Genomic DNA, 13390 nt, shown 5'->3' on the forward strand with positions numbered 1-13390 from the left:
GGGAAAGGGCAGATGAATCATGTAGAATTTACTTCCTGGAATCCATCTGCCCTTAGCTCAGGCATGCAGACAGGAGGATGTGCTTAACTGAGAAACCCCTTCCTCCCTTCCTGAAAACCTTATTTCATTCATTTTTTATATTCAAAGCAAACTCATCCCTCCATCCATATCTCCATGCTTTATTTTGTTGGGAAATCAGTTTGAAAAGCACCCCCTTGCCTTTCTGGCTGTGGCCATCTGGGGCAAGGGCAAATGAATCATGTAGAATTTACTTCCTGGGATCCATCTGCCCTTAGCTCAGGCATGCAGATAGGAGGATGTGCTTAACTGAGAAACCCCTTCCTCCCTTCCTGAAGACTCTGGGGATATATGACATCATTTGCCTAGGCCTGGAAACCAATGAGTAACTGAAGAAATGTAAAAAAAAGATTAAAATAAGTAATTATGTTTTTCCATCTATTTACTAATGCTAGCAGCATAAGGATTAAAAAAAAAAGTTAAGGTTTATTGAGAGAGCGAAGTTCCACTTTAACGCCAACAAGGCAAAATCACCCTTCTGGCTGTACAGGGACACAAACAAGAGGCTCTGTGGGTTTGTTCTTAAGTTGAATTTACAATATACTGTATGTAAGTTGGAACAGGTAAATGTATTTAAGTGTAACGCCAGCCAAAAAAATATTTTCAAGTTTTGCATAGCATAGGGCAGGGTTACCTAGCCATGCAGTGATGTAGGATTGCTGACAGGTCACTTGGACTGTAGGTGGCAATATGCGGTGAGTAGCAAGATAGCCAACTGGTGGTTTCTGGGACCAGCATGACGTCACGCTGCCTCCGTTCTTAAGTGTGAGTCACATGTAATTCGGAAGTTTTTAGAATGCCTGTACTAACTTTCAAAGATGTATGAATCACAAACATGGCTGGACAGCACTGTAAATTCATTTTAAAAAAATAATTACTTTTTTAGTTTTTTAGAGTATTTGTTTGCCTGTCCCACCCCCATCATTTGCCTAGGTGAATGACGTGCAAAGAGTCCTAGCATGTACTGGTGGGGAGTAGGGTTGGATAGGAGGAAACTCTTTCCTGAAGGTGAAGATCTGCTTTAATTTCATATAACTTTAGTTTGGCTTTTGTATCATTTGTGTTGTTATCATCAGGCCTTATACAGATGTAAACAAACATATGTATTTAATCAGAAAAAAGTAATTAGGGCTCAATATATCTTGCTTCAAAAATGATGATATTGATGATGATGATGATGATGATGATTATTATTATTATTATTATTAATTATTTATATTAATAATAATAACACTTGTTAGTAAACATGATATACCAATATTTACTTCCATCTTATGACATAAGATTAAACTAAAACATTTCAATAATTAGGAAAGAATTATTCAATCTTTAGATTTCCTTAAAATATAATTGTTCAATTTCTAAAGCACGCTGTTTACATGCTCCTGTGAGCTATTAGTTCTAAGTTCTAAAAATAGGCATCTATTCTCACATGGATGAGCACTTGATGTCAGTAAATTTGTGTGCACATAGTCTTTTATTTTAATAGCAGTACACTGCATGTGCACACAGGAGAGCATTGTCATTTCTTGTAATAAATTTGAATAAGCCACATTGCACTCAATATAGGCAGCGCAAAGAGCAATCGTACACCCTAAGAAAATCAGACCTGATTTGCTCTTATTGCATATTATTTTCGTACTGATTATTTTTTCTTTCTGTACTTTATACTTAACTTACTGCAGGTTCCGTTTGTTTATCTACAGAATAACTGCCAGGTAGGGAGCACAGTAACTCAAATAGTAGCAATGAATAACATAAAAACTTGGTTCTGACATCTAATATTTAATAGATGCCTTCAAATTTTAGTTGTTAGTCCTTAAGCACTGGATGGCATCATAGGTCTCTCTATGATTAAGTAATCCACTAGTAAGGCACATATCAATAATTACATAAAATCATGGACTAAAGGGAATGCATGATTAATAATGGATTCAACAGAGCTGGGCAAATAGTGTTCATTAATGGCAAAGCAGTGAATAGGCAACACTGTATGTAAACTTAGCAATGAAGATTAAATCCATGATAATTACACCACATTAAGATGCAGGAGTGTCCTATGACAATATTTATGCAGAGGTTGTACTGCTTAGAGAAGCCAGACTGATGGTTAAGACCTTTTCACAGAGTTTATGGATGTCATTCCAATTAGCACTATGGCTACAAGGAATATTTAAAGAGTTGCAGCATCTTTTCAGCACTACACTGTTTGCATAAAAAGGTATACACATGGATACAATGTATGTAAACCCTAACAATAAGTGGATTTTATTTGCTTTCTTTGGCCTGTTAAAATATAGCATTGACAGTGGTCTGTAGAAATAGGGAGAGATAGCCCGACTGATGCACATCTTGCTCGGCCCGAATGGTTAGCAGGTAAAAGCAGCCTCAGCTTGATTCATCCAAGCCATGCTCATGGCTGAATCAAGCTGAGGCTGCTTTTACCTGCTAACAAGTCAGGCTGCAGAGATGTGTGGCGGTTGGGCTATCTCTTCCTATTTCTACAGCTTGCTTTGGGCCTGGACAAACCTCTCTCCAGCCTGCACCCTCACTTGTCATTGACATCCAATTCATTGGACCTTGTTAGCCTGAGCGGGGCCACTAAGCATTTATTGTGAATCACAGTGTTCCGTTGTATCAATTTGATAAATGCAAATACAATTGTCTGTGCATTCTGCAGGGTGCCCTTCTGTATATAGAGTACAGTTAGTGACCATTGTCACCCTAAAAGTAGAAGAAAAGCCTGCAAAATATTCAAATTTAAGGACTGTTAAGCTTCAGGATATAAAATGTGTGTTCTTGGAATTCTTTAGTACACTGATCAAAAAAATTAAAGGAACACTTTTTAATCAGAGTATAGCATCAAGTCAGTTTAACTCCTGGGATATTGATCTGGCCAGTTAAATAGCAGAGGGGGTTGTTAATCAGTTTCAGCTGGTTTGGCGTTAATGAAATTAACAACAGGTGCACTAGATGGGCAACAATGAGACAGCCCCCAAAACATGAATGGTTTTACAGGTGGAGGCCACTGACATTTTTTTCCCTACTCATCTTTCCTGACTGTTTTTCACTAGTTTTGAATTTGACTAGGGTCAGTGTCACTACAGGTAGCATGAGGCAATAAAAAAGCGCACCAACCTTGCGCATTACCTCAATATAAATCTGTGATTTTATTAAAATGAGCACTGAGGAAGAAGGGACCCCCACCCCTTTGAAACACATCAGCTGAACTCTAAGAAGCTCCCCTCTTGATGTGACTCACATTGGTCTTGCGGGCTTGCACTTCAATGTTCCTTTCAGTCTTTTATATGCTAGTTATACTGCTTTGTTTGTGAGTAAATATCTCATTTTAATAAAATCACAGTTTTTTATTGAGGTAATGTGCAAGGTTGGAGCACTTTCTTTTTGTTTTCACTTTGCAGTACTGGTCGGACTTCCCAAGCCTTGTTAAGAACTGAACATCCTTTGATCCATTGGTGGACAAACTTCCTTAGTGGTCTATCCATCCACCCTTGATCTGGGTCCCTGAGCGCAGGAGGTGTTGATTCTTTTTCCACTAGCATGAGGTAATATCTGTACCCTACAGAGGTTGCACAGGCAGTCCAACTCTTCCACAATGGCACATCAATATGTGCCAATGACAGAAGATTTGCTGTATCTACCAGCACAGTCTCAAGAGCATGGAGGAGATTCCAGGAGACAGGCAGTTACTCTAGGAGAGCTAGACAGGGCTGTAGAAGGTCCTTAACCCATCAGCAGGACTGGTATCTGCTCCTTTGTCCAAGGAGGAACAGGATGGGCACTGAAAGTGCCCTACAAAATGACCTCCTGAAGGTCACTGGTATAAATGTCTCTGACCAAACAATCAGAAACAGACTTCATAAGGCCTGAAGGCCCAATGTCCTCTTGTGGGCCCTGTGCTCACTGCCCAGCACCATAGAGCTCAAAATCTCATTTACCATTGAACACCAGAAATGGCAGGTCCGCCACTGGCACCCTGTGCTTTTCACAGATGAGAGCAGGTTCACCCTGAGCACATGTGACAGATGTGAAAGGGTCTGGAGAATGTTATGCTGCCTGTACCATCGTTCAGCATGACCGTTTTGGTGGTGGGTCAGTGATGGTCTGGGGAGGCATATCCATGGAGGGATGCACAGACCTCTGCAGGCTAGACAATGGCACCCTGACTGCCATTAGGTATTGGGATGAATCCTTGGACCCATTGTCAGACCCTACGCTGGTGCAGGGGGTCCTGGTGCATGACAATGCCCAGCCTCATGTGGTGAAAGTATGCAAGCATTTCCTGCAGGATGAAGGAATTAATACCACTGAACACTCGCCTGACCTAAATCCAATAGAACACCTCTGGGATATCATGTTTCGGTCCATTCGATGTCGCCAGGTTGCACCTCAGACTGTCCAGGAGCTCAGTGATGCCCTGGTCCATATCTGGGAGGAAATACCCCAGGACATCATCCGTCGTCTCATTAGGAGCATTCCCCGATGTTGTCAGGCATGCATACAAACACGTGGGGGCCATACAAACTAATTCGTACCATTTTGAGTTGCTGCAATGAAATTTCAGCGAAATGGACTAGACTGCTGAATTTTTTCACTTTGATTTTTGAGGAGTCTTTGAATTTAGTCCTCTGTAGGTTGATAATTTTCATTTCCATCAAATGATGGGGCATCCTTACGTTCCTAACACATTACCCAGTCCATATCAGTATAGATATCCAGCGTGAGATTTTTCCCCATTGAGATCGGATGTATTTTCAAAGTGTTCCTTTAATTTTTTTGAGCAGTGTATATTATTTGCTAGACCACACATATAATCCCAATAATGTTGCTGGAGGCAGAAACTGGCTTATTCATCAAGGCAGTTCAAAGTGCAAGGCTGTTGTGCAAAGTGTAGTAACCAGCAGCAGCAAATTGGATTTGAAGAATACTATAGTGACGGGAGGTGAAGGGTGATCAGTTCTGATTTATTACTGTTTTCTGCATATCATCTTTGCTTTTTCCACTGCCAAACTGTATAGGCCTGAAAGTCTAATTTTGGTTTAGCTTATACTAAAGAAATGTTATGTTGTTCATAGTTACCAAATATTTTAAGCTACAGTTACAGATAGCAAAGACATTTTTAATTCTGGAAGCAGAACCAGAACAGATTCTAACCACAAGCACTTTATTGTTTAGCTGTGCTCTCTATTTGTGTGGCAAGCTGATTCTCTGTCTGACAAAGGCTTCAGCAAGATTTACAGTGATGTTTGCATTTGTCACAGCAGCAATGCTCTCACTGCCTAGACATTTAACAGTAGACATGGGAACTGATTTACTAAGGTGTTATGTGAGTGATCACTTCAAATCTAGAATTGTGTATACAGAAATTATGAAAAAATGGAGCTCTCCTCTCACATGAACGGATGTTTAATGCAAACACAGTCTCAAGTCTTCTCACTGTAGCTCACTTTGCAGATCTATGGTTTGCAATCTGTCTGGAGGAACCTTTGATGCACAATCAGATGCCAGAAAAGCACTAAGATCTTTGTATGGTGCCTGAAAAGTGAACATAACAGTTCAGTACCATGCATACTGTACTGCAGGCAACATAATGTACCAGCTCTTACCATTTCCACACTAATCAATCCTCATAGCCCTTAAAAAACAGTGCTTCTCGGTATGAGGCACACAGGGGCATTTCCCTGCCTGACTTCCACAATTCGTGTCTGGGTTCCTGAGCAGCAAATCGATGGAGAAATGTGATTAGTCTTGTATAAGTATCACAAATGGAAAATTTCAGGAGCTCCAGTGACAGATCAGGACTGATAAGGAGTGCAGAGTGGGTGAGACAAGGCACTGGGATAAAGTTCAGGTTAACTGGAATGATCATGAAAGGCAAAAAAAGAGTTTTCAAACAAAAAATATATCAGTATGATCAGAACAGCATCCAATAACTTGCTTCTTCTTAAGGATAAACATCTGTACCACTCATTTGTTAAGAACCACTCATTAGTTGGATCGAACTTTCGAATGCGAAGTGCAATATTGTTTAGTAACCTATAAAATCAGATTTCAGCTACCTTCAGTCTAGTATAGCCGGATCAATAAAATATGGCTTCTAACTCATTCCAATAAGCTCCTGTACATTGTTCTTTGGTTATATAATAGAATTGTGAAGAACATGCATATTGACTTGTACATGAGTACTGTAAAATCTTTATACATTGGACACAAGAGCATGGTGTTTTGTGAACAATGAGCCCAGGTTGAATAAGAAATCATTGCATAGGTAATGGTTTATACCAAACTAGTCTGTGTTTTCAATCTATGCTGGATAACAGCAGTAGAATGGTGTACCATGTTAGCTATTGACAAAATGGAAGATTGGATGTAAGATGATACTATTTTTTTGCTAACTAAATAGATTGTAGTTCATGATTTGGAAACACGCTGGCCTTTTCCTGAAGATGTTCAAAAGCATGTACTACAATCTGTTTAGTTAGCCAAAAAATGGTATTACCCTAAATCTAAACTTCCATGCTAGATAATGAAATCATCAAGGTGGAGTAAAGTCAAGTACACCATACCAATCCTATACATGTTTTTATATCATTAAGTGTGCAGCTATATTCTGTATGCATGTTGTGCTTTTGTGCTATGACCAGATTTTAAGTAGCAGTGGCTTTCCAAACATCAATGCTATTCACTTTTCACATTCTATTGTATACTGATTTAATGCAGAGAGATGCTCCTGATAAATGAATGTGTTATGGGTCTAGATATGTTTACACTGATTAGTTCTATATATGTATGCAGCAAGATATTACACTGTATAAAGTCAACATATGATTTTCTGAAGAACTGGTTGAATACCAAGAATACAAATTTCACTGGCCATTATTAATTTAATTACAAGGTATAAAGATGAAATGATTTTCTATCTATTTTCATCTGTACACAGTGTATTTAATCCAGTAATTAGTAGTAAGACTAGGGATAAGGTTCAGGTACGCAGCTATCATGAGATCGAGGCAAGTCCTACAGGCTCAAGATTTGCGATCCCAGTAAATTTAAATAAAGTATTATCAACAATAATATTGGCTATTTTTGTCTTGCTGTGCATTTTGGATTTTTTTTTATTCCATTAAAGTGTAAGGAAACATTTCCACAATGTCTTTACCCTTTTTCTCCCACCCCTTGTAAATAGGTCCAGCCCCCCCACACACACCCAAAATTGTTTTACTTACTTAGATCTCACTTTGAGCCAACAACAGTGTTTTCATCCTTCCACCAACTTCTTAATCCAGTGGTTGCACCTGCACAGGCTGGCCCTATAGACTTCTATAGGGCTGGAAGACAGATCAACGTTTAACTCTGAAACCTGTGCAAGAGTGAATGCCTGGTCAAGAAGCTGGCCCACAAGCCTCAAAGTGAGTTTTAGGTAGGTATAGTGGTTGGGGGGAGCGAGATCTATTTAAGAGGATGGGAGCAAAGTTTTCTGTAACCACTTCCCGTCCGGCCCATGTACATTAATGGCCGGACAGGAGCAGTGGAGGAGCGGGTGGCCATTTATAAATGTCTTCCCGCTTCCCTGCCTGTGCGCGCTCCCTGGGAGCGCTCCGCACCGCGATCCGGTGCCTGCTGTGTCCTCCAGACACAGCGGAACACCGATCACTGTACAGGACTTCTGTGTGAGGTCCCGATCATGTGATCACTGATTGGCCAATCAGTGATCACATGAATAGTAGTAAGCAAGATGTCACTTCTGACATCATTGCTTACTACTAGTGAAATCTGTGAATGATCACAGAGGTCACATGGTACAAGGCTATTCACAACAGCCTTGCACCATGTGACAAGCTGTGACCAATCACAGCTCTCACAGTATTTCTCAATGGCTGCAAGAATGCAGCCAGAGAGAAGGAGAACTTATTGCTTTTACAGCCTTTATTGGTGTAAAAGCAATCAGTGTAAAAAAAAAAAATCTTCATCACCCCCCACAAGTAGTACAGTGTCACTATGGTGACACTGTATTGCTAGTGTGACAGTATGTTAAAAACATAAATAATAATACAAAAAACTAAAATAAAAATGATAAAAATGTCAAAACATTTTTTGAAAAATTATAATTTTTGGTTATAAAATATTTGGGTTTTTTTTTTTTACTAAAAATATAGCTGAATACATTTTGGGCAAGATGTATGAAGAAAGATTATTTACTTGCAAAATTTTATATGAAAAACACTTTTTCAAAATGTTTGGACTTTTTCATTTATATAGCAAAAAAATAAAAATCCCAGTGGTGAATAAATACCACCAAAATAAAGTTTTATCTGTCTCAAAAAATGCTAAAAAAAGTCATATGGTTACAGTGTTGCATGACCGCGCAATTGTCATTCAAAGTATGATAGCACTGAAAGCTGAAAATTGGCCTGTACAGGAAGGGGGTGAAAGTGTCCGGACTTGAAGTGGTTAAAGTTTCCTTGCCCCTTAGGAGAATCAAAAATACCCAAAAGGTACAGCAGGACAAGAAGAATAGTCTACATTATTATACTGCAATAAGATATAAGATAAAAAACTCTGCAATAATAAATAAGTAAAAAATTCTGCAATAATATTTAAGATATAAAACTCTCTTTTAATACTTCTTCATGAACACCTTTATTGATTCTTTTTAAAACTAGTGTATATTATTATTATTACTATTATTATACAGGATTTATATAGCGCCAACAGTGTGCACAGAGCTTTACAAAATGAAGGTAGACATTAGGGGCAGCACAGTGGCTAAATGATTAGCACTCCCGCCTGGTAGTACTAGGGTGATTGGTTCGAATCCTAACCACAGCATTACCTGTCTGGAGTTTGCATGTTCTCCCTGTGCCTTCAGGTACTCCGGTTTCCTCCCACACTCCAAAGACATGCTGGTAGGTTAACTGGATCCTGTCTAAATTGGCCCTAGTATATGTATGAATGTAAGTTTGGGACCTTAGATTGTACGCTCCTTGAGGGTTAGGGACTGATGTGAATGCACAATATATATGTAAAGTGCTGCGTAAATTGACGGCGCTATATAAGTACCTGAAATAAATAACAGTTACAATACAATTTGGTTCATGAGGAAACAGAGGGCCCTGCTCTACTGTATAAAACCAAAGCCCTGTTCTAGGAAGAGGCAGCTCAGTAAATAAAGGAGTAAAACAAAAACTGTAACTTAGGTACTGTAAAATCTGAAAAATGCAAATATACTTTGAATTAAGCTTCAAAGTATTTCAATTGATGGTGATCTGGCCTTTGTTAGCTTCACTGTTGTGCAATGGAAGAAGTCTGTGATGTGTCCCCAAAAACCTTGATGCTCATGAAAGAAGGAAGCCTTGGCCAACACCTGTAGCCAGCTTTTCCATGATTTCATGTACTTAGCATGCTCAGGAAACAAATAGAATGTATCCTAAATACAGTTATAGCAAAACAAATCTATTGAGGCAAGTTCAGAGCCAAGAAACTTTCCTTGGTTGCACACATACGGTTGTCTGGAATCCATGTTTCAACAAGTGGATGAACATAAGTGTCCTAAACGCAGATGTTTATTTTGCTTACAAAAACAATAACAGCTGGTGGAATCAGAAGAGTGTGGTCAAAACATAATGCAAATCACATTCAATGTCAATGGCAAACAAACACAATATTTTAAGCCTGTAGCTGTACTAAGCCAGTTCCTAGAATACTTAAATGAACTGCAATTCAGAGGCAAGAAAAGTCAATGTCATCTTCATGGCACTGGTAGATGCCAAACGACGATATCATTAAACATCTTACAAAGTACTTTGCACAAATGGCTAGAATATAGTCTAATCACAGGCATAAGGAGCATATATCTTCTATTATCACCTAACCACATATCAACTGATCTTGCCATAAAATAACCTTGAAAAAATGGATAAAAATCATTCAACTCTGCTAGGACAAGCCAGACAAGCTCACAAGCAGCATTACATTACTCTGCAAGTTGGCTATATGGTATGAATCAAAATTACTAGACAAATAAAACAAATGTGAAAAGTTTGCAGACCAGTGACATTTTCTGACAGTTGATTATTGCAGCAGAGGTATTAACAGAATAGACAGAAGCCATCAAAAAGCAAACAAAGCAATATTTTCTAGCAGGTCAGCCTTTTTTTTTTTTACAATGAAAACACTTCAATCTGCAATTGTGCTCTAATCAGCTACTAACAGAATAAGAAAGAAAGCGAAAGAAACAAACACATCTAAGGATAGAAAATATATATTTCTCTTGTTAAAGCGCTGCAGGTGTTCCAAGTCTCATACATAAAACAAGCTTTTGCCAGCAAGCAGAATAAAATCACTTTTGCACAGACAATAGCAGGACAAGCCTTTAATACAGGACGTCAGCAGGGAGGATTTGATTTTCTCATTAACCCCTCCAGCAAGAATGGGAGCGCTTGCTGTATCAGGCTGGGTAGCATAGATATTTTAACGATGGGTAAATACAGTACACAGAGATGCATGGGAATCAAGTCTCATTGAGCAGCATTATGTCTTTCCAAACAATGCGCTGGTAACACCACCACTCCCAGATGTACTGATCACAGAAAAAAAAAACACACACACACAGCATAGGAGGGGAAAAAAAGGAAAATTGGATTTGGATGTCAGCCACAACAGTTAACCAGTTAATCACAAACAGGTAGGAATTCATGCTATCCCTCCTTCACAGACACTACATTTCCACACTATGGAAATTAACCCCTTTCTTGCTGGGGGGCTGTGAGTGGGACCTGCTGACAGCTGTGACTACCACTCCATCATCATCATCACAAACCCTACAGTGAAAGCATTAAAATGCAATCTGCAGTGACAAGGGTCCAACCTCCTCTCCCCTCCCCACCTCTTCAGCACCACACTCCAAAACATTAGGACCTTAAATGAACCCCCTTACACCAAAACACACACACACACACCCTTGTGCCTTACCTCCAGTGCCTCAAAAGTCACAAAGCTGGTCATTGAAAATCCATCAATGATGTCTTCTTCAGCCGAAGAGGACTCTTTCCTTTTTCTCCTGGGGGGCTTTGGTCTGGACAAGGAAGAAACAGTCGGGTTCCCATTGTCTTCTCTTTCAGATCCAGAGGAAGAAATCAAAGAACCAGTCCTGGCAACACCTAATCCTCCTTTGGACCTCATCTCCCTATCCCTTTGGGATTTGGATCTCCTCTTCTTGCGAAACCCATTGCACCGTGGGCCATCCATTGCACCCACACTAGCAGCAGCACAGGCAGCAAGCAGCAGCAGCAGCAGCAGCACAGGCAGCAGCAGAGACACCAGCAACCACCCCTCTCCCCTTCCCCACCTCCTCCCCTCCTGATTCAAAAGAAATAATAAAATAAAACCCACCACGGTCTGCAAAAATATAAAAAGAAGGGAGAAGAAACCCAAGAATTAATCATGAAGAATGAGCAAAGCACATTGCTCCTTTCCTTGTGTTTAGTGGAGATGAACACACACCAAAAAAGAAAAAAAAAACCCCTGTGAAATGTGCAGATAATCCTGAGTGTGATTCCACCACATACACACACACATACAAAAAAAATTATATGTAATGCAACAAGAAATTCCTATAAGGCTGCCAGGAAAAGTAATGGCTGATCAGACATCTCCTTTGTAGAAAAAAAGAAAATCACCAAGCAGGCAATAAATCTTAAGAGAAGAATGCTTTCATTATGATTAGAGGTTAAATCCCCCTTCCTTTAAAAAATCATGGATGTTTCCACCTGATTTATTTCCTGCAAACATTTAACTCTTTGTTACAGTAGATGTTTCTTCTTTTTTTTTTCCACAACTCCATCGCTTAGCCCTTGGATGATCTCCCACTCCTCCTTTTTAGTAAGGAAGTTCCAATGTAGAGGATGACCCCCCTTCTCTTCTTCTTCTTCTTCTTCTTCTTCCCTCCTCAGTGACAGATGCATCCAGACTAGGCAGACAGAGGAGGGGCAGGAGACTGGGTGGGAGAAGAGAAGTGCAGGAATAAGAGAAAGCAGAAACACACACACACAATGCAAGCAGGGAGAAAGTGACAGCTGAGGCTGGATGGGATGTGCTGATCTCTGCTGTGCCCAATCCAGCTTCCTCCAGAGCCTGCTCCACAGGAGGTCAGGGCAATGCTCAGTCTCTTCTCTCTCCCAGGCTGGATCACTTGTGTGGAGAAGAGAGGAGGAGGCTCAATGAACAGCCCAGCCTTCCCTTCCAGTCCCCTTCGCTCTCTCCTAAGCGTCATACACAACTTTTAGCCATTTTAACCCAGCCATCGCTGCCCTTGTTCGTTAGCAGCATCCATTTGGTCCATGCCTTGCGTACACAAAAGCATTCATCAGTAAGACATAAGTTGCAGACACGTGCAAAGGAAAGGAGGAGCAAACTCATCATCATCCTACCTATGTCTGTCTGAGCTGAGTGACAGCTCTTGTGTCTGCTTCTGCTGCTGCTGCAGCTTCTTTTTTTCCCCCAGAGGGCCAAGCATCAGGTACCTGGCACCTTGCTAATTGGAGCAACTTCATCATCCTAGCTGCTAGTCCAGACTATGGCACTGAGCAATGTAATGAGACTGATGTGCTGCTTGCACATGAAAAGGATGGCAAAATGTTTAAATTATATATGTAAATTCTGCGCTCAGGTGCAACAATAAAAAAAAATAGCACCAAGAGTAATGATACAAACTAAGAAAAATATTGTAATGAAAGTGTAGCACTTATAAATACCAAACTATTAAATAGTACAAATCTGTGCAAACTGATATACAAACAAATATAGTGCAAACTGATATACAAACATAGTACAAACCAGGGGCAGACTGACCATTTGGAAACTCGGGCACTGCCCGAGGGCCTGGGGTCAGTAGGGGGCCCCATGAGATGCCCCTGGTACCTTTTCATAGGCTTTTTTGAGTTTGGGCAAGGACACAGGGGCCCCATGATCCCCTATTGCCCGGGGGGGCCCATGAGTTGTCAATCCACCCCTGGTGTAAACTGATATACAAACAAACATAGTGCAAACTGATATACAAACATAGTGCAAACTGATATACAAACAAACAGAGTGCAAACTGATATACAAACATAGTGCAAACTGATATACAAAAAACCATAGTGAAAACTGATATACAAATAACCATAGTGCAAACTGATATACAAACAAACATAGTGCAAACTGATATACAAACAAACAATGCAAACTGATATACAAACAAACAGAGTGCAAACTGATATACAAACAAACAGATTGCAAACTGATATACAAA

At 40.0% G+C, this 13390-nt stretch overlaps 1 protein-coding gene across 4 annotated transcripts in view; it reads right to left on the bottom strand.

The window, feature by feature from the left end:
- AUTS2 (activator of transcription and developmental regulator AUTS2) overlaps positions 1 to 11382 on the bottom strand; it is a 1792114-nt gene extending 1780732 nt beyond the window's left edge. For 2 of the 4 annotated variants that reach the window (XM_089668486.1, XM_089668488.1), the window contains exon 1: positions 11071 to 11382. In XM_089668486.1, the coding sequence (XP_089524612.1) occupies positions 11071 to 11346 (276 nt within the window). In that variant the 5' untranslated portion in view covers positions 11347 to 11382. The remainder of the gene's footprint in view (positions 1 to 11070) is intronic. The other 2 variants (XM_089668487.1, XM_089668485.1) reach the window with 1 other exon arrangement.
- Positions 11383 to 13390: the final 2008 nt, after the last annotated feature.

This window comes from Staurois parvus, unplaced genomic scaffold, assembly GCF_062004578.1.
Source record: "Staurois parvus isolate SC_StPar_1 unplaced genomic scaffold, SC_StPar_1.0 ptg000058l, whole genome shotgun sequence".
NCBI classification, from domain to species: domain Eukaryota; kingdom Metazoa; phylum Chordata; class Amphibia; order Anura; family Ranidae; genus Staurois; species Staurois parvus.